This window comes from Procambarus clarkii, chromosome 67 (assembly GCF_040958095.1).
Source record: "Procambarus clarkii isolate CNS0578487 chromosome 67, FALCON_Pclarkii_2.0, whole genome shotgun sequence".
NCBI classification, from domain to species: Eukaryota; Metazoa; Arthropoda; class Malacostraca; order Decapoda; family Cambaridae; genus Procambarus; species Procambarus clarkii.
The window spans coordinates 8,996,573-9,019,656 of record NC_091216.1 but is presented as its reverse complement, the minus strand read 5'-3'; the positions used below and the strand labels follow the sequence as shown (position 1 = coordinate 9,019,656).

The 23,084-nt window shown below is 43.3% G+C and overlaps 1 protein-coding gene across 7 annotated transcripts in view; it reads right to left on the bottom strand.

The window, feature by feature from the left end:
• The window catches only part of LOC123767771 (glutaminase kidney isoform, mitochondrial), a 188,314-nt gene that overhangs the window by 44,740 nt on the left and 120,490 nt on the right, over positions 1-23,084 (bottom strand). For 6 of the 7 annotated variants that reach the window (XR_011223924.1, XM_045757814.2, XM_045757816.2 and 3 more), the window contains 2 exons: positions 11,226-11,341; positions 2,118-2,176 (listed from right to left, as the gene is read on the bottom strand). Coding sequence is in view for 6 of the 7 variants with exons in the window: in XM_045757814.2 (XP_045613770.2) it covers positions 2,118-2,176; positions 11,226-11,341 (175 nt within the window). In the remaining variant the exon portion in view is untranslated. Of the gene's footprint in view, positions 1-2,117; positions 2,177-10,845; positions 10,962-11,225; positions 11,342-23,084 lie in introns of all 7 variants that reach the window. The other variant, XM_045757815.2, reaches the window with a different exon arrangement.

Here is a 23,084-nt window from a genome sequence, read left to right as displayed (position 1 = left end):
AATGATAAAGCAACCCTTTTCTCTATGTATGAGGTCAATTTTTTTTTATTGGAGTTAAAATTAACGTAGATATATGACCGAACCTAACCAACCCTACCTAACCTAACCTAACCTATATTTATAGGTAAGGTTAGGTTAGGTAGCCAAAAAAAGCTAGGTTAGGTTAGGTTAGGTAGGTTAGGTAGACGAAAAAACATTAATTCATGAAAACTTGGCTTATTAGGCAAATCGGGCCTTGAATAGTAGGCTGAGAAGTGCGTTCTGGCTATTAGGTACGACATATATATATATATATATATATATATATATATATATATATATATATATATATATATATATGTCGTACCTAATAGCCAGAACGCACTTCTCAGCCTACTATTCAAGGCCCGATTTGCCTAATAAGCCAAGTTTTCATGAATTAATATATTTTCTCTATTTTTTTTCTTATGAAATGATAAAGCTACCCATTTCATTAGGTATGAGGTCAATTTTTTTTTATTGGAGTTAAAATTAACGTAGATATATGACCGAACCTAACCAACCCTACCTAACCTAACCTAACGTATCTTTATAGGTTAGGTTAGGTTAGGTAGCCGAAAAAATTAGGTTAGGTTAGGTTAGGTAGGTTAGGTTGTCGAAAACACATTAATTCGTGAAAACTTGGCTTATTAGGCAAATCGGGCCTTGCATAGTAGGATGAGAAGTGCGTTCTGGCTATTAGGTACGACATATATATATATATATATATATATATATATATATATATATATATATATATATATCGTAGACATGTTGGTGTCTACATGCCATGTCAGTATTTAGTGAACATGCAATGTTGGTATCTAGGGAACACGGCACGTTGGTATCTAGTGAACACACCATGTTGATATCTAGTAAATATGCCATGATGGTTTCTAGTGAACATGCCATATTAGTATCTAGTAAACACGTCATGTTGGTATCTAGTGAACACACACACACTATGTTGGAATCTAATGAACATACACACACTATGTTAGTATCTAGTGAACATGCCATGTTGGCATATAGTGAACGTGCCATGTTGGTCTCTAGTGAACATGCCATGTTGGTATCTAGTGAACTTGCCATGTTGGTATCTAGTGAACATGCCATGTTGGTATATAGTGAACATGCCATGTTGGTATGCAGTGAACATGCCATGTTGGTATCTAGTGAACATGCCATTTTGGTATCTAGTGAACTTGCCATGTTGGTATCTAGTGAACATGCCATGTTGTATATTGTGAACATACCATGTTTGTCTCTAGTTAACTCACCATTTTGGATTTTAGTGAACATGCTATGTAGGTATCTAGTGAACACGCTATGTTGTTGTCTGGTGAACATGCCATGTTGGTCTCTAGTGAACATGCCATGTTGTTGTATGGTAAACCTGGCATGTAGGTATCTAGTGAACACGCCATGTTGGTATGTAGTGAAAACGCAATGTTGGTAAGTAGTGAACACGCCATGTTGGTATGTAGTGAACACGCCATGTTGGTATCTAGTGAACACGCCATGTTGGTATCTAGTGAACACGCCAATATAAGTCTCACCATTGTAGTGGTAATATATAACCCTTCACGCTACACAAAGATCGTCTACAGCCCCGACTGTAAGAACTTGAATTCTTTTACTTACTTACACTTACATTTACACTTACACTTATGAATAAAAGTTATAAATCTAAATGGAGAGCGTGAAGTAAAGTCTAAACTAAATTCGAACATTTTGAGGAGAATGACTGTGGTAAAAGTGAGAGTCAGTAGAGAGGGGCAGTGTTCTCTCACCGGGAGAGTAGTGAGAGGGGCAGTGTTCTCTCACCGGGAGAGTAGTGAGAGGGGCAGTGTTCTCTCACCGGGAGAGTAGTGAGAGAGGCAGTGTTCTCTCACCGGGAGAGTAGTGAGAGAGGCAGTGTTCTCTCACCGGGAGAGTAGTGAGAGAGGCAGTGTTCTCTCACCGGGAGAGTAGTGAGAGAGGCAGTGTTCTCTCACCGGGAGAGTAGTGAGAGAGGCAGTGCTCTCTCACCGGGAGAGTAGTGAGAGAGGCAGTGTTCTCTCACCGGGAGAGTAGTGAGAGAGGCAGTGTTCCCTCACCTTGAGGAGCGCGGCCGTCATGATGGCCCCAGCGTTGATCATGGGGTTGTGAGGCTTGTCTGTTGGCAACACGGAAACTCATCACTATTCTTGCAACTAAAGGCATCAGTATTCTTTACGGCATATGTATTTTAAAAGGCATATGTATTCTTAATGGCATAAGTATTCTTATGAAGGCATAAGTATTCTTATGAAGGCATAAGTATTCTTAAAGGCATAAGTATATTCTTAAAGGCATAAGTATTCTTAAAGGCATATATATTCTTAAAGGCATAAATATTCTTAAAGTCATATGTATTCTTAAAGGCATAAGTATTCTTAAAGGCATATATATTCTTAAAGGCATATATATTCTTAAAGGCATAAATATTCTTAAAGTCATATGTATTCTTAAAGGCATAAGTATTCTTAAAGGCATATATATTCTTAAAGGCATAAGTTATCTTAAAGGTATAAGTATTCCTAATGGCATGAGTATTCATAAAGGCATATTTATTCTAAAAGACACATGTATTCTTAAGCTAATCTCTACAATAATAATATGCTATGTACATTGCCCTATCCAGGACTACTAACACACACATTCATCCATTATCATTCAGTCAGGCACTACACTCATCCAATGAGAAAATCAGTAGGAACCATGAGGAGGATTCGAACCTATACTCTGGGTACTCTCAAGCCAGCCCGTCCTCCAAACAAAGATCCAAAAGTGATTCCATGCACTCGCCAAACCCCCTGTTTATGAATGAAAACCGGTTTACACATGACTCACAACTGCTGACGTTCGAACATATCTGGAACATATGCTTCACTGACGAATTTTGTTCGAATCACAACGCTATAAATGCTTCACCCACATACTACAAATACAAATAATCGCCAGCAGAACCTAAACACCTGACCTAACCTATCCTATGCCTATATATGCACAATGTGCTAATATATTATAATATTAATTTATACTTGAGAAATTTCCCGTTTTGAATGAACAGCATGTTAAAATTTATGAATGCGTCTGTGGGGTTGACCGCTGAATGTAATGGACTTGAGTCGAAGACGGGTTGCTCAAGCACACGCCTTAGACCACTGCAACAGTGTCATTGAGTGGTTTAAGTAACCACTGCACCACTGCAATAAGTTGATAGGTGAAGACTTTCCGCACCATACAGGTTGTTGTGAACTGTCCGGTAGTTAGTGGCAGATTAGTCGTAAACACATGTGACGGCAGGATAACACACGATAATATCTGGAGAATGAGAGCCTTGTGTAAGTTTCTATTTCACCAGGTTATGTCTGGGTGAGTGAATGTGGGAGGCTGAATGTGCTCGGGCAGGTCATACATCTATCTCTCTGTCTGTCTGCCTGTTTCTCTCACACACACACACACACACACACACACACACACACACACACACACACACACACACACACACACACACACACACACACACACACACACAAAAAAAAAAAAAAAAAAAAAAATTACCAGGGGCGCTGGTAACCTGGTGGATAGCCCGCAGGATTCGTAATTCTGTGGCGCGGGATCGATTCCCTCACCAGGCAGAAACAAATGGGCAAAGTTTCTTTCACCCTGAATGCCCCTGTTACCTAGCAGTAAATAGGTACCTGGGAGTTAGTCAGCTGTCACGGGCTGCTTCCTGGTGTGTGTGTGTGTGTGTGGTGTGGAAAAAAAAAGTAGTTTGTAAACAGTTGATTGACAGTTGAGAGGCGGGTCGTAAGAGCAAAGCTCAACCCCCCGCAAACACAACTAGGTGAATAAACACACACACACACACACACACACACACACACACACACACACACACACACACACACACACACACACACACACACGGAGCGTAGCTCTCATCCTGTAACTACACTTATGTAATTGCACACACAAATGGAGGTGAGGAAACACGGAGAGCTAAACTGTTGGAAGTGGCGACAAGAAACTTTTTAAGTCAGTATATCAGGGGACCAACATGAGTGAGAGGCAACGATGAAACCAGCGAGACTCGACCTAGTCTTCACCCTGAATGTAACCCGTCCTCGACTCAAGTCCATTCCATCCAGCAGTCGACCCCACAGACGCATTCATAAATTTTAACATTCTGTTCATTCAAAACAGGAATTTTCTCAAATATAAATTAATAGTATAATATATTAGCATATTTTGCATATATAGTCATAGGTTAAGTTAGGTTAGGTGTTTGGGTTCTGTTGGCGATTATTTGTATTTGTAGTACGTGGATGAAGCATTTACAGCGTTGTCGTTCGAACAAAATTCGTCAGTGAAGCATTTGTTCCGGAAGTGTTCGAACGAAATCAGTTGTGAGTCGTGTGTAAACAGTTTTTCATTCATAAACAGAGGGTTTGGCTGGTGCATGGAATCACTTTTGGGTCTTCGTTTGGAAGACGGGCTGCTGAATGACTCCGACATACGGGATATCGATTTCAAAGCCCACGTGGGAATGAAAAAGGCAAAGCCTCAACCTAAATTGCTGCACAGCCACATTAGGAAAAAAACAACAGTGAAGGAACAGGTAATCAAACTGAGGACAGGGGTAGACAAATTCACTACAAACGACAAGGAAGTGTGCAAAGAACTCAGTAAGAAATTCCAGGTCTTCACAATAGAGCAAGGGTAAGAATCAGAGTTAAGAGAGGGAATATGGTATACCTTGTGGTATAAGCATAGCAACATCACTCACGTCCATGTGGTATGACCTTAGCCACATCAGTTACGTCCATTTGGTATAACCATAGCCACAGCAGTCATTTCCTTGTCGTATAACCATAGCCACATTAGCCAGGTCCTTGTGGTATAACCATAGCCACTTCAACAAGTTCTTGTGGGATAAACAAAGCCACATCAGTCAAGTCTTTTTGGTATAACCATACCCACAACAGTCAAGTCCTTGTGGTATAACCATAGCCACATCAGTCAAGTTCTTGTGGTATAACCATAGCCACAACAGTCAAGTCCTTGTGGTATAACCATAGCCACAACAGTCAAGTCCTTGTGGTATAACCATAGCCACATCAGTCAAGTCCTTGTGGTATAACCATAGCCACAACAGTCAAGTCCTTGTGGTATAACCATAGCCACAACAGTCAAGTCCTTGTGGTATAACCATAGCCACATCAGTCAAGTCCTTGTGGTATAACCATAGCCACAACAGTCAAGTCCTTGTGGTATAACCATAGCCACAACAGTCAAGTCCTTGTGGTATAACCATAGCCACAAGATAGAACAATAAAACACAGGTGTTAGTGGCATAAAGACATGTCCACTTGATACATGTTTACTGTATCAAGGGATACGTGTCCACTGTACCAAGGGATACGTGTCCACTGTATCAAGGGATACGTGTCCACTGTACCAAGGGATACGTGTCCACTGTATCAAGGGATACGTGTCCACTGTATCAAGGGATACGTGTCCACTATATATAAGGATACGTGTCCACTGTATCTAAAGATACGTGTCCACTGTATCAAGGGATACGTGTCCACTGTATCTAAGGATACGTGTCCACTGTATCAAGGGATACGTGTCCACTGTATCATGAGATACAAGTCCACTGTATCCAGAGTATACGTGTCCACTGTATCAAGGAATACGTGTCCACTGTATCAAGGGATACGTGTCCACTGTATCAAGGGATACGTGTCCACTGTATCAAGGGATACGTGTCCACTGTATCAAGGGATACGTGCCCACTGTATCAAAGGATACGTGTCCACTGTATCATGAGATACCGGTCCACTGTATCCAGAGTATAGGTGTCCACTGTATCAAGATATATGGGTCCACTGTATCAGGAGATACAAGTCCACTGTATCCAGAGTATACGTGTCCACTGTATCAAGGAATACGTGTCCACTGTATCAAGGGATACGTGTCCACTGTATCAAGGGATACGTGTCCACTGTATCAAGGGATACGTGTCCACTGTATCAAGGGATACGTGCCCACTGTATCAAAGGATACGTGTCCACTGTATCATGAGATACCGGTCCACTGTATCCAGAGTATAGGTGTCCACTGTATCAAGATATATGGGTCCACTGTATCAGGAGATATGTGCATCACCTGATGAATCTAATGACGCAAAAAGCTTCATTAGTGTTCAAATTTGTTACACTTAAATTTGTTAAACAAAAATACTTTGATAAACACTGCCTAATAAACTTCTGGAAAGTGAAGAAGTGGAATTTTTAGTATAAATGTCACATAATGCGCACTAGTGATCACAGGAGTTTGCACCCAGCCGCCGTTGAGAGCAGACGTGTCTCATAGCCAGCAGCCATTGGACCTCCGTGTGGTTGTCGGCAGTTGGTCTGACAAGACTACACCCACTAGACAACAAGAAACAAGGAAGATCGATTACCACTAAGAAGAAATCTTCAAATTATTGTCCAGCCAGCCGGTAGGAGTCCTTGTGGTATAACCACGTGGCTTGCTTGCCTCGGCTTGTTGGCTTGCCTCGGCCTTGCCAACCATCTCTGAGCCAGCCACCAGCCCCCTCCTCCACTCACCGTCCTCCACCTCCATTCGCCTCAACCGTCACCGTCAACCGTTTCTACTCATCCTTACCCCTCACCTCAACCCAACCCAATTCATTCCTCTCTCACCTCACGACTCATTCCTCCCTCACGTCACCACTCATTCCTCCCTCACCTCACCACTCATTCCTCCCTCACCTCACCACTCATTCCTCCCTCACCTCACCACTCATTCCTCCCTCACCTCACCACTCATTCCTCCCTCACCTCACTACCATCGCCATCTCCACCACTGTTGTGTACTTACCTATATGTACTGCCCCATGTCTTTCTGTTTCCCAACTCTACCCGAAGAGCACTTAAACTAAAACTTGACACTCTAGCCCAAGCAAGAAAACTGGAGGAAAATGGGCTCAAATGCTTCAACTTATCGGTGACTCCAGACCGGATAAGCAGAGAGAGAGGTACGTTGAAGTCGAACAATGCTTCAAGTGCTTTGCGTATAGCCACTTACCTCCGCAATGTAAGGCAAATGCCGAAAAATGCAGCAACTGTGCAAGACCCCACCGCTTCACGGCATGCGCTGAAACCGCTCTGACATGTGCCCTATGTTACGAACCCAAGTCCATCGTCAGAGCACGGAGCAGTGACGTCAACGCCATCTGTGAGTCCGCTCCCGAAACCCCCCACAACATGGACAACGCCATTTAGTGATGACAGGAATATACCGGCAAGAGGCGCTAGATTACTGTCCTAGTCGCCTCGTGAGGTAGCTGGTGCTGACCTCTAGTGAGTTGGTATTTAGAAAAGCAGCGCCATCTGTCATAAGCGAAGTTGGATGTGTCTAAGCCAGTAAGTGATGTTTCCTAGTGGTCCCATGTAGTGTCCCAGTGTACTGATGATGTGTCTATTCAAAGAGTCGACGTAGGGCTGCTGTGATACAAGAAAAGTCAGTCTACCCAGGGCAGCCAAGGTCTCTACACCAGTCTGCTTTGAGGAAGCTGTGAGCCGCCGCCGGAAGAGAACTGAAGTGTTCTACTGTCTGCCTGTGGAGTGGCAGTGACGAGATTCGCCGTACCCGGGGCTGGCTAGTAGAATAGACAACTGACTGTGGTACCAAAGAGGAGAGTAACCAGCGAGTTGCACGAAGCTCCTGCCTAGGGCCCGCTACCCTACCACTACTGCAAGTGAAGTGGCCCAGCAGCGCGAGGCTGATTGGTACCTGCCAACAACAGGCTGGACTGCGGTTGTGGGCCTTCACGAAGAGGCACTTAGTGGAATTGTAGCTTGGCTTGCCCGTGGCCAGGGTAGACTCATTGTTGTTTCCCGGTACCCACTGAGAGTAGTACCATGGATGAGGAAACACGGTACAAGACTGCATCGATTGAGCTTCGCCGAGTGTTTAGTGTCTTCTGAGACGGACGTTGGTGTACATATAGTGTAGTAATACTTCCTTTTAAGAGTTAAATATATATATATGGTGATGGGAAAATAATTATATATGGATAAAGTGATGAACTGTTGTATTTAATGTACCTCCCCCTTTTGTTTTACTCTATTGAGCTCACCCCTTGAAAGCCACTACTAACTTGGGGCCGGATACCAGAACTTTCGTACCACCAGCAAAGAACCCGGTTGCGACCCATTGAGGCCGTAACACCCTATGTGGAGGGAACCACAAGGCAGTGGCTGCTGCTCACTGCCCCAAAAGGAAGGAGGAAATCCAGAAGATTCTGGACCAGACCAGGCAGCCCGCCACAAACACACATACCCAAACTACACCACCACCAAACATGGGAACATAAATCTTCCCCAACCTTCCTCACCAGGGACCTGACCCCAATGTGCATCCACCACCACCACCAAATGCTAACAAAGTGCAACCCCAAGTATTGGGGGACTAGACTCCGCAAGCTGATCCGTCATCCGCCCAGCTAGAGCCAATAACCCCACGATCGCAGACAGGGTCGCCCAGAACGATCCCATCCATTTCATAAGAACAATAAACTGCCTTCTTCAGGCCAATAACCTCCCTCTGGTGTCCATTCTTGTGGACCAATTTTCTCCTGCAACTGAATAGCCAACCCTCCTCTCCCAACCTTCAATCCTGCCAGAGTCCTCCACCCCAGCACACAGACCGCAGAGATCCCAGCAATCCCGGTCTCAGATCCTAACCAGAAAGTACACTGGAACAACCTCCCGGGTCAATATCACCCAGACCACATATATCCCAAGACGACCCCCAACCGCTCGACCACAATCCACATCAACATCGGCCCGAGGGGAATACACCCAGAATCCCTGCGATGACTTCAACGACTCCAGCTTTTTCGGTTCAGCTCTCGGCAGTTCCCCAGGGGTCATGCATCAGCCCTGTGCTCTTTAACCTCTTCGTGAATGATTTGCCACGTCCCATCCATAATGCCACCATCATCACCCAATTCGAAGACGACGTCTTCCATGTTTTCACATCAAAGCCTGCAGGACAAAGAACAAAACACGACATGATGATAAGAGAGGTCAAGGAGGAACTGGCCACCACTGCAAGATGGGAGAGGGAATGGAAAATCGTAACCAACCCCAAACAAAATCGCACTTTAATCGATAGGCTGCTGGGCTAGCTCCCTGGGAGTTATCAACATCGGAGGCGCACTGACAAGGGTTTAGAACTCGACTACGATCCTGGGGTACGACATAGCAAGGCTCCTGATTTCTAATGAGCATATTAACAGAGAGATAGCAATCGCCAAGACACAAGTAGACAGGCTATACGGCTTCCACCAGGCCCTGTAACATGTAAAACTCCACCTCTACAAGATGCTAATTCGTCCAATCCTAGAATACCAGTACACCCCACTCACACTGGCCAAGAAATCGAACATGCTGAAACTGCAACTGGTCCAAAACAGGGCACTCAGATGTGTAGCAAATGTGTCACTCTTAGAGTCCGAATAGATGACCTTCATACCAGACTGAGGATTGATCCACTGAACGTTCGCCTGCACGGCCTCTTAGTCAAACGGCTACATAAAATTAAAAGCATGTACATGCCAAACCTTAAGGACCCCTTTGTTATCTTCAACACTACGAATTATGTGATGCTCGACCAGCCCCACAGGTCGAGGAGGATGTCTCTCCAACAAAGGGTGAGGTGATACATCCCTGACAGAGCCTACCCCAGGCCCAGGATCCTAAGCAACTTACCACAAGAGGACGAATGGGAACCACCAGTCCCACTGTACACCAAAGTCCTACGAACTGAAACCCACCGATTAAAGATTAAAAACTCCACTCACTCACCAATCACTGAATCATAGCATAGCTCTCCATGAAAAATGGTGGGTGGGTCGTCAGTTAACCACCATCGGCACTACAGCTAATCACCGACAGCTGATCATAAAAAAACCAAGCCCCCTACTAACCACCATGCATCACCCTCACATTCACCCATCATTTCGCATCACAAAAAAAAAAAATGGTTGGGCCACTTACCTGTAACCCCCTCCTCTTCCTCACACCCAAATCCTCTTTCAAGTTTTCCTTCATTCTTCCCCCATCCTTCTCTTCCCAGCTTACCAGTTCTATGGTCCATGGAATATGGAATATGCACTAGTATAGTTAAGGGGAGCACATAATGTACACTACTATGGTTAAGGGGAGCACATAATGTGCACTACTATGGTTAAGGGGAGCTCATAATGTGCACTACTATGGTTAAGGGGAGTACGTAATGTGCACTAATATGGTTAAGGGGAGCTCATAATGTGTACTAGTATGGTTAAAGGGAGCACATAATGTACACTAGTAGGGTTAAGGGGAGCACATAAGATGTTAGAGGAGCAGCAGCGTCAGTACTAAGGCAGTCCAGCAGCGCAAACACACACACGAAATACACATGATGAATATAAGAAATTTAAGCTGTAGAGGATATATTAGTTGAAGCAAAACAAGTTATGTGGGGTAAAGATCAAGATGAGAAGTGCAGAACAACTAATGGGCTAATAATTTTCACAACAGCGTTAGGTTAAAATTATATAGTGGGATGCGAGGGAAATTGCAGGCATCAGTAGGTAGGGTGTCACAGTCACAGACCAATGTTAATGCCCTTTATGTGAGACATGTGACGTAATTCGTCATCGTCCTTTATATGAAAGACCAAACAGAGGCTACGGAGAAATATGAGAACACGGAAGTCATCTGATGAAGGACATACTGTTGAGGTCAAGACATAGCTCGTTGTAGTAGCATCCAGATGGTTCCATACCAACGTAGAAGTGGACTCCGACGTCAGTCTGTTCCCCCAGTGCCATCGCGTAGGACAGTGCATAGCTGCGGAGAGAGACCCGCGTTACGCGCTGTCTCTTCCACCCACTTGCCTCAAACACACTGCTCCTCGTGGACTTGCTGTGTTCTCTGGGTCCTACTGAACCTTGCACGTTCACAACAACATAGTAGTTTCTACTGATGAATCTTTCGTTTTCTCCTGTCCAGTGTCTATGGATCAGCCTGGAAGTAGGTAGGACTGCACCTGACCCATCAGGGTGTGGTCGGATAAGCAAACAAAGCGCCATGCACGGTAACCCAACTACTTACTGTTGTAATCGAGGCAAAGCTCATTGAAGTAGCGACCAGATGGCTCCATCCCGATGAAGGTGTGCATGTGCTCCGTGCCGTACATTGTTGAAGCCAGGGCGTAGGTCAAGGGCTTGCTAGTACCAGAGAATTAAAGGAACATTGTAAAACAACACGTGGCAGCCCTTGAGCCCACAACAAAGAATAAAACCATAATACAGCAGGAAAATTAATTTCAAATCGGCAAAACAGGTTAATACAACACTGAGCAGACTCCTGTTAGCTTCCTTCCAACACCTGTGTTGAGGCTACTGGTACACAAGCTTCAGGTGTGTGGCTGTAGGTTTTGGTGGGCGAGGTGTGAGCAAGACCTCGGGAGGATGGGGAAACAAGCCTCCTATCTCACGTCAGTTGGTTCAGTAACATTCACTGGAGCTCACATGCATTCATCCCTAACTACAATATTTGTAATTAGAACAGATATTAGGATGTTCTGATAATCAGAACATCCATAACTGGGGTAACGTATCTACATTGTATTCACCTCAAGAGTACACACATTTTCAACGCAATAGCAAACGAAATAGCCAAATTAAACATAGGCTTGACAGTGTAGGCCTATGTTAGATGCTTTATGAAATATTAGCAATTATAGACACCCCAAGGGATTTTCATGGGGTCAAGTGTGAAATGTGTGGTGTCACTCCCTCTAGAGTTTTTATAATGGTTGTAATACCAACACTAAATGTTTCAGTGCCTCTTAATAATAAGTTTTCTGGCTGAAGGCGATAGGCGGGAAGCAGGGGAGATGAGGTGGGAAACACCTCAGATACAAATATATATATATATATATATATATGTATATATATATATATATATATATATATATATATATATATATATATATATATATATATATATATATATATATATATATGTCGTACCTAATAGCCAGAACGCACTTCTCAGCCTACTATGCAAGGCCCGATTTGCCTAATAAGCCAAGTTTTCATGAATTAATTGTTTTTCGACTACCTAACCTACCTAACCTAACCTAACCTAACTTTTTCGGCTACCTAACCTAACCTAACCTATAAAGATAGGTTAGGTTAGGTTAGGTAGGGTTGGTTAGGTTCGGTCATGTATCTACGTTAATTTTAACGGCAATAAAAAAAAATTGACCTCATACACAATGAAATGGGTAGCTTTATCATTTCATAAGAAAAAAATTAGAGAAAATATATTAATTCATGAAAACTTAGCTTATTAGGCAAATCGGGCCTTGCATAGTAGGCTGAGAAGTGAGTTCTGGCTACTAAGTACGACATATATATATATATATATATATATATATATATATATATATATATATATATATATATATATATATATATATATATATATATATATATATATATATATACCTAGTAGCCAGAACGTCGTACTCGGCCTACTATGCAAGGCCCGATTTGCCTAATAGGCCAAGTTTTCCTTACTATAAATATTTTTCATTTTTTTTCTTATGAAATGAGAAATCTGTCCATTTCATTATGTGCAAGTTAATTTTTTTAAATTTGATTTAAAACTAACGTAGATATATGACCGAACCTAACCAACCCTACCAAACCTAACCTAACCTATCGGGAGCCGGTCGGCCGAGCGGACAGCACGCGGGACTTGTGATCCTGTGGTCCTGGGTTCGATCCCAGGCGCCGGCGAGAAACAATGAGCAGAGTTTCTTTCACCCTATGCCCCTGTTACCTAGCAGTTAAATAGGTACCGAGGTGTTAGTCAGCTGTCACGGGCTGCTTCCTGGGGGTGGAGGCCTGGTCGAGGACCGGGCCGCGGGGACACTAAAAGCCCCGAAATCATCTCAAGATAACCTCAAGATAGATCTTAACCTAACCTAAACTAACACAACTAAGTCAATAAATTATGTTCCTAATATAATATAATCATAATAATTCCAAAAAACTAATTGGAAACAATTTATTGAAAATAAAGAAAATCACTCATCCAATTAGGCGAATCGGGCCTTGCATACTAGGCCGAGAAGTGCATTCTGGCTACTAGGTAATATATATATATATATATATATATATATATATATATATATATATATATATATATATAAATATATATATATATATATATATATATATATATATATATATATATATATATATATACATATATATATATATATGTCGTACCTAGTAGCCAGAACGCACTTCTCAGCCTATTATGCAAGGCCCAATTTGCCTAATAAGCCAAGTTTTCATGAATTAATTGTTTTTCGACTACCTAACCTACCTAACCTAACCTAACCTAACTTTTTCGGCCACCTAACCTAACCTAACCTATAAAGATAGGTTAGGTTAGGTTAGGTAGGGTTGGTTAGGTTCGGTCATATATCTACGTTAATTTTAACTCCAATAAAAAAAAATGACCTCATACATAATGAAATGGGTAGCTTTATCATTTAATGAGAAAAAAATAGAGAAAATATATTAATTCAGGAAAACTTGGCTTATTAGGCAAATCGGGCCTTGCATAGTAGACTGAGAAGTGCGTTCTGGCTACTAGGTACGACATATATATATATATATATATATATATATATATATATATATATATATATATATATATATATATATATATATATAGATAATCTCAACCCTGCACTGGGAGACATTGCACAGGACCTCCTGGTGGAACTAACTAGATTCTACAATACATGACTAGTTGGCAACATTCCAGAGACCTTACGGCATTTCATATTTGGCGCTACCCTCTGTGCCCTGAGGAAAAAGGATGGAGGAATCAGGGCAATAGCTGTGGGCAATTCACTCCGGCGTCTCGTCGCTAAGGCTGCTGCTAGAACAGTTAGCCAGGCAGCAGCAGACATTCTGAAGCCACAACAGCTTATGTATGGTATTCCCAAGGATGTGAGGCAGTGGCTCATGCAGCTAGAACTTACATTGACAACATTACAGAAGAGAAAGCCCTGATTAAACTGATTTCAAAAATTCCTTCAACCTGGTAAGAAGGGATGCAGTACTTAATGTGGTTCATCGATATTTTCCTTCCCTCTACCCGTTTGTACACTCTTGTTACAGCAAGGACCTGACTCTGTTGTTCAGAGAACATGAAATCGAATCACAAGAAGGTATCCAACAGGGTGACCCCCATGCTCCCTTTTTTCCTGCCTAGTCATCAAGGAATTTACTGATAACCTGTCCAGTGAGCTTGCTCAACATTTGGTTTTTGGACGATGGTACTCTAGCTGGCTCCCCAGACGGTACTACGTAGTCTTCCCGACTTGGTGCATTCTTTTGATAATTACTTACTAACTTAGCTCCCAAGACTCCCTCTTGGAAAGCAGAAGAATAATTCGGGAGTAAGGAGCAAGTCTAGGACTCACCTTGAACTCTTCCAAGTGTGAAATAACCTCCACCAACCAGCAGATAATTGAGCGAATAAAGGGTGTTTTGCCGGATATCCATTTAACCAACCATGAGGACAGCACACACCTAGGAACTCCTCTTGGTGGGAAGGCCATCAACGAGGTCCTAGATAAGAAGATCGCTGACCTGAAGAGGATGGATGAGAGGATTGAAGACATTGCTGCTCATGATGCACTTTACCTCATCTCCAGATGCTTATCCATCCCCCAGGCTGACCTACTTTCTTAGCTGTTCGCCAGCTTTCAATAATATTAAATTAGAAGAGCATGACAGCTTGCTGAAATCAATGTGAGGAAAAGCCCTCAACCTTCCTCTCAGCGACTCACAGTGGAAACAAGCCTCCCTTTCTGTCAGATTTGGGAGCCGTGGCATTTGCACAGCTATTGGTGTACCAGCGCTCCTGTCCCCTTCAGTGGCATCTGACAACCTGGTGAAGGAAACCCTACCCGAATCCTACCCGATTATCTAGGTCAACAGGCAGGGGTGCATGATCCCAGCTTAACAGAGTGCACCACCGAATGGGTCTCTCTTACAGGACCATCACCCCAACCACCACCTTCTGAATCTCACAAGCAATCCAGCTGAGATCGCCTTACTATAGACCAAGCAGCTGCAACATGCCTGGAAGCCATAACAACACCACACGACACTACCCGACTCCCCATGCAGGTGACTTCCTATTAGAAACCCCCAGTGTCTGCACCCGGGACACCGCAGGATCTCCGAATTGCTGTGGCCCTCCGCATTGCTGCCCCAGTCCTCACCAAATATAGGTGTATTTGCGAAGAGGCAGTGGCCGACAGTTACTGCCGGTATGGCCTGCTTTGCTAAAGCACAGGAGGATGGGCATGAAAGACACAGCGATGTAAATGACATTATTAAGAGAAGCCTTACCACAGTCGGTCATGCCTATATGTAGATCGATGGTGACATCCTTCATTGGGGCATGCCAACACCTTAGATCACAATGTATTAGAGTGTAAGCTTCTTGAAAACTATAGAAATAAGGGCATCAGTAGTGTACCACACCAAATTATTTGGAAGTGCGATGGACGTACAGACACTTTGCCCCAAGAGTGTAATACTCAGAAACTTGTAATGCAGCTTGTAATAAGTACTATGTGATGACTATTGAAATGTGAAATGTAAAATTGTATTATTACTTGTCTACTGCATGGAATTGCGAGTCCCTTGAGGGACACGAGTTCTCGGGGGAGGGGGGGGGATAGAAATAGCCTAACCTGCTCTATCCTTTTGAGATGTATTTTACTATGTCATTAAACTTACTTGAACTTGAGCAATTAATCTACTTGATGTGTTTTTTTAAGGAAATCGTTTGTTCCGACACCGAAAAAGTATTCGGTCATCTCCATCAATGTTTCACACTTGACCAGAATAGAATCCTTGAGACTCTGAGAAGGAGGTGGGAATAGTTATTTATAATTCCTAAATCATTTAACTTAGGTCTACCCTGACCAGTCAATGTTCCTTCCGTTCCCCCATACCATTAACAATACAAATTTAGGTAGGGCCAGCCCCAAGCGTCTGCCCTCTAACTTTGAACAGAGAAACATTCTTTCTTTTAGTATAGATATACATATAGATCGGGTAATGTATGGGTCGACCCGGATTTTGTTTCTCTGTCTCTGTTTCTGTCTGTCTCTGTCTGGACGAACGTGACTGTGTCCGTCAGTGTCCACATAAAAATTGACACACACACACACACACACACACACACACACACACACACACACACACACACACACACACACACACACACACACACACACACACACACACACACACATGGAGAGCTAAGCTGCTGGACGTGGCAACAAGAAACTTTCTAAGCCAGCATACCAAAGAGCCAACAAGAATGAGAGGAGAAGATGAACCAGCAATGCTTGATTTGATATTTACCCTAAATGAATGGGATATAAGGGAAGTTAAGATGGAAGCGCCCTTGGGAATGAGTGACCACAGTGTATTGAACTTTGAGTACCTGGTAGAGCTAGGACTTATCTCCCCCCAAAAAGAACTAGGAATCAAAAGGCTGGCATACCGAAAGGGGAATTATGAACAGATGAGAAGTTTCCTAAGTGAAATACCTTGGGACACAGACCTCAGAGACAAGTCTGTACAGGGTATGATGGACTATGTTACCCACAAGTGTCAGGAGGCAGTAAACAGGTTCATCCCGGCCCAAAGGGAAAAATCCGAGAAGCAACAGAAGAATCCATGGTATAATAGGGCATGTATGGAAGCGAAGAAACTGAACAAAAAGGCGTGGAGGAACTTCCGGAATAACAGAACACCAGAAAGCAGGGAGAGATACCAGAGAACCAGGAATGAGTACGTCAGGGTGAGAAGAGAAGCAGAGAAAAATTTTGAAAATGATATAGCAAACAAAGCCAAGACCGAACCAAAGCTACTCCACAGTCACATCAGAAGGAAAACAACAGTGAAAGAACAGGTATTGAAACTTAGAACAGGCGAGGACAGGTATACAGAGAATGACAGAGAGGTGTGTGAGGAACTCAACAAGAGGTTCCAGGAGGTCTTCACAATAGAACAGGGTGAGGTCACTGTGCTAGGAGAAAGGGAGGTAAACCAGGCGGCCTTGGAGGAGTTCGAAATTACGAGAGAGGAGGTCAAGAGACACCTGCTGGATCTGGATGTTAGAAAGGCGGTTGGTCCAGATGGGATCTCACCATGGGTACTGAAAGAGTGTGCAGAGGCACTTTGCTTGCCACTCTCCATAGTGTATAGTAAATCACTAGAGACGGGAGACCTACCAGAAATATGGAAGACGGCGAATGTGGTCCCAATATACAAAAAGGGCGACAGACAAGAGGCACTGAACTACAGGCCAGTGTCCTTGACTTGTATACCATGCAAGGTGATGGAGAAGATCGTGAGAAAAAACCTGGTAACACATCTGGAGAGAAGGGACTTCGTGACAAATCGCCAACATGGATTCAGGGAGGGTAAATCTTGCCTTACAGGCTTGATAGAATTCTACGATCAGGTGACACAGATTAAGCAAGAAAGAGAGGGCTGGGCGGACTGCATTTTCTTGGATTGTCGGAAAGCCTTTGACACAGTACCGCATAAGAGGCTGGTACATAAGCTGGAGAGACAGGCAGGTGTAGCTGGTAAGGTGCTCCAGTGGATAAGGGAGTATCTAAGCAATAGGAAGCAGAGAGTTACGGTGAAGGGTGAGACCTCCGATTGGCGTGAAGTCACCAGTGGAGTCCCACAGGGCTCTGTACTCGGTCCTATCTTGTTTCTGATATATGTAAATGATCTCCCGGAGGGTATCGATTCATTTCTCTCAATGTTTGCGGACGATGCTAAAATTATGAGAAGGATTAAAACAGAAGAGGACTGTTTGAGGCTTCAAGAAGACCTAGACAAGCTGAAGGAATGGTCGAACAAATGGTTGTTAGAGTTTAACCCAACCAAATGTAATGTAATGAAGATAGGTGTAGGGAGCAGGAGGCCAGATACAAGGTATCATCTGGGAGAGGAAATTCTTCAGGAGTCAGAGAAGGAAAAAGACTTGGGGGTTGATATCACGCCAGACCTGTCTCCTGCAGCACATATCAAGCGGATAACATCAGCGGCATATGCCAGGCTGGCCAACATACGAACGGCATTCAGAAACTTGTGTAAAGAATCATTCAGAACTTTGTATACCACATATGTCAGGCCAATCCTGGAGTATGCAGCCCCAGCATGGAGTCCATATCTAGTCAAGGATAAGACTAAACTGGAAAAGGTTCAAAGGTTTGCCACCAGACTAGTACCCGAGCTGAGAGGTATGAGCTACGAGGAGAGACTACGGGAATTAAACCTCACTTCGCTGGAAGACAGAAGAGTTAGGGGGGACATGATCACCACATTCAAGATTCTGAAGGGGATTGATAGGGTAGATAAAGACAGTCTATTTAACACAAGGGGAACACGCACAAGGGGACACAGGTGGAAACTGAGTGCCCAAATGAGCCACAGAGATATTAGAAAGAACTTTTTTAGTGTCAGAGTGGTTGACAAATGGAATGCATTAGGGGGTGATGTGGTGGAGGCTCACTCCATACACAGTTTCAAGTGTAGATATGACAGAGCCCGATAGGCTCAGGAATCTGTACACCTGTTGATTGACGGTTGAGAGGCGGGACCAAAGAGCCAGAGCTCAACCCCCGCAAACACAACTAGGTGAGTACACACACACACACACCAGATGGCGTTTCACCATGGGTTCTGAGAGAATGTGCATCTGAGCTCAGCATTCCACTTCACCTGATCTTTCAGGCATCCCTGTGTACAGCAATCGTAGCAGACGTGTGGAAACAGGCTAACATAGTTCCAATCTACAAAAGTGGCAGCAGGGAAGACCCCCTCAATTATAGACCTGTATCATTGACAAGTGTAATAGTGAAAGTATTGGAAAAGCTAATCAAAACTAAATGGGTAAAACACCTGGAGAGAAATGATATAATATCAGACAGACAGTATGGTTTTCGATCTGGAAGATCCTGTGTATCGAATTTACTCAGTTTCTATGATCGAGCCACAGAGATATTACAGGAAAGAGATGGTTGGGTTGACTGCATCTATCTGGACCTAAAAAAGGCTTTCGACAGAGTTCCACATAAGAGGTTGTTCTGGAAACTGGAAAATATTGGAGGGGTGACAGGTAAGCTTCTATCATGGATGAAAAATTTTCTGACTGATAGAAAAATGAGGGCAGTAATCAGAGGCAATGTATCGGAATGGAGAAATGTCACAAGTGGAGTACCACAGGGTTCAGTTCTTGCACCAGTGATGTTTATTGTCTACATAAATGATCTACCAGTTGGTATACAGAATTATATGAACATGTTTGCTGATGATGCTAAGATAATAGGAAGGATAAGAAATTTAGATGATTGTCATGCCCTTCAAGAAGACCTGGACAAAATAAGTATATGGAGCACCACCTGGCAAATGGAATTTAATGTTAATAAATGTCATGTTATGGAATGTGGAATAGGAGAACATAGACCCCATACAACCTATATATTATGTGAGAAATCTTTAAAGAATTCTGATAAAGAAAGAGATCTAGGGGTGGTTCTAGATAGAAAACTATCACCTGAGGACCACATAAAGAATATTGTGCAAGGAGCCTATGCGATGCTTTCTAACTTCAGAATTGCATTTAAATACATGGATGGCGATATACTAAAGAAATTGTTCATGACTTTTGTTAGGCCAAAGCTAGAATATGCAGTTGTTGTGTGGTGCCCATATCTTAAGAAGCACATCAACAAACTGGAAAAGGTGCAAAGACATGCTACGAAGTGGCTCCCAGAACTGAAGGGCAAGAGCTACGAGGAGAGGTTGGAAGCATTAAACATGCCAAAACTAGAAGACAGAAGAAAAAGAGGTGATATGATCACTACATACAAAATAGTAACAGGAATTGATAAAATCGACAGGGAAGATTTCCTGAGACCTGGCACTTCAAGAACAAGAGGTCATAGATTTAAACTAGCTAAACACAGATGCCGAAGAAATATAAGAAAATTCAACTTCGCAAATAGAGTGGTAGACGGTTGGAACAAGTTAAGTGAGAAGGTGGTGGAGGCCAAGACCGTCAGTAGTTTCAAAGCGTTATATGACAAAGAGTGCTGGGAAGACGGGACACCACGAGCGTAGCTCTCATCCTGTAACTACACATAGGTAATTACACACACACAGGTTTAGTAGGTCACTGGAAACGGGGGACCTACCAGAAATATGGAAGACTGCTAATGTAGTACCAATATACAAAAAGGGTGACAGACAAGAGGCACTGAACTACAGGCCAGTGTCCTTAACTTGTATACCATGCAAGGTGATGGAGAAGATTGTGAGAAAAAACCTAGTAACACATCTAGAGAGAAGAGACTTCGTGACAACCCATCAACATGGGTTCAGGGAGGGTAAATCTTGCCTTACATTCTTGATAGAATTCTACGATCAGGTAACAAAGATTAAACAAGAAAGAGAAGGGTGGGCGGACTGCATTTTTTTGGACTGTCGGAAAGCCTTTGACACAGTACCCCATAAAAATTTGATGCATAAGCTGGAGAAACAGGCAGGAGTAACTGGTAGGGCGCTCCAGTGGATAAGGGAGTACCTAAACAATAGGAAGCAGAGAGTTACAGTGAGGGGTGAGACCTCAGACTGGCGTGAAGTCACCAGTGGAGTCCCACAGGGCTCTGTACTTGGACCTATCTTGTTTCTGATATACGTAAATGATCTCCCAGAGGGTATAGACTCATTCCTCTCAATGTTTGCTGACTACGCCAAAGTTATGAGAAGGATTAAGACAGAGAAGGACAGCTTGAGGCTTCAAGAAGACCTGGACAAGCTGAAGGAATGGTCGAACAAATGGCTGTTAGAGTTTAATCCAAGCAAATGTAATGTAATGAAGATAGGGGTAGGAAGCAGGAGACCTGATACAAAGTATCACTTGGGAGATGAAATACTTCAAGAGTCAGAGAGAGAGAAAGACCTGGGGGTTGATATCACGCCAGACCTGTCCCCTGAAGCTCATATCAAGAGGATAACAGCAGCAGCATATGCCAGGTTGGCTAACATAAGAACGGCCTTTAAAAACTTGTGTAAGGAATCTTTCAGAACATTATATACCACATATGTCAGACCAATCCTGGAGTATGCGGCACCAGCATGGAGTCCATATCTAGTCAAGCATAAGACTAAAATGGAAAAGGTTCAAAGGTTTGCCACCAGACTAGTACCTGAGCTGAGAGGTATGAGCTACGAGGAGAGACTACGGGAATTAAACCTCACTTCGTTGAAAGACAGAAGAGTTAGGGGGGACATGATCACCACATTCAAGATCCTCAAGGGAATCGACAGGGTTGATAAAGACAAGCTGTTTAACACAAGGGGAACACTCACTAGGGAACACAGGTGGAAACTGAGTGCCCAAATGAGCCACAGAGATATTAGAAAGAACTTTTTTAGTGTCAGAGTGGTTGACAAATAGAATGCATTAGGAAGTGATGAGGTGGAGGCTGACTCCATACACAGTTTCAAGTGTAGATATGATAGAGCCCAATAGGCTCAGGAACCTGTACACCTGTTGATTGACAGTTGAGAGGCGGGACCAAAGAGCCAGAGCTCAACCCCCGCAAGCACAACTAGGTGAGTACACACACAGAGGGAGGGGGAGTAGCACTCCTAATAAAGCGGAAATGGAAGTTTGATGACCTGGGAAATCGGGTTACCAATGAGGGCACAAGTTTCATACATGGAACTCTGACAGTAGATGGGAGGAAGATTGTGATCTTGATAATCTACAATCCCCCACCAAACAGTAGAAGACCCAGGCAGGAGTATGATGACAACAACAAGGCATGTATAGATGAACTGCAGAAGGCAGCAACACTAGCCTACAGAATGAGAGCGAAGCTGCTGATCATGGAGTACCTAAATCTTGGAGAGATAAATAAGGAATCAGGGAATCCCGATGGAGGGGACGAAACGTGGGGAGCGAAGTTAGTAGATGTTATAGACAGGAATTTCCTAACACAACATGTGAAGGAAGACACAATTGAAAGAGGAGGAGATGCACCGAGGCTATTAATATTAGACCTGATTTTCACCCAAAACGTAGGAGATATCGAGAATTTGGAGCATAAAATACCTCTAGGGGCCAGTGTCCATTGTGTCTTAGTCTTTGACTACATGATGGAATTCAAACTTATGACCATGGGACAAGAGATCTGGGAAAGGAGAGTTGACTACAGGAAAGGGGACTATAAGAGGATAAGGGACTATCTGGGTGAAGTGCAGTGGGAGGAAGAAATTAAAGGAAAAACAGTCCAAGATATGATGGACCTAGTCATACAGAAATGCCAGGAGGCCGAAGAGAGATTTATACCAACAGTAAAGGGAAAAAATAAGAAGAAATATAATAACCCATGATTTAATAGACAGTGTCAGGAAGCAAAAATGGCCAGCAGGCGGGAGTGGAGGAAGTACAGAAGACAAAGAACAGAGGACAACAGGATCAGATGCAACAGAGCTAGGAACGATTACATTAACATAAGACGAACATCGGAAAGGGACTATGAGAACGATATTGCAATCAAAGTGAAAAAGCAACCTAAGTTACTACACAGCCATATAAGAAGAATAATGTCGGTGAACGACCAAGTGACAAGACTAAGGAAAACAGAGGGGGCATATACTGAAAGTGACAAGGAAATCTGCGAGGCACTGAATGCCAGTTTCCATGAAGTGTTCACTACCGAGCTTGAGCAGCTCCCATTGTTGGAAGGGGTTGCCCTAGATGAAAGACTAACATATATAGAGGTGACAGCAGAGGAGGTAATGAAACAGTTGACAACTCTAG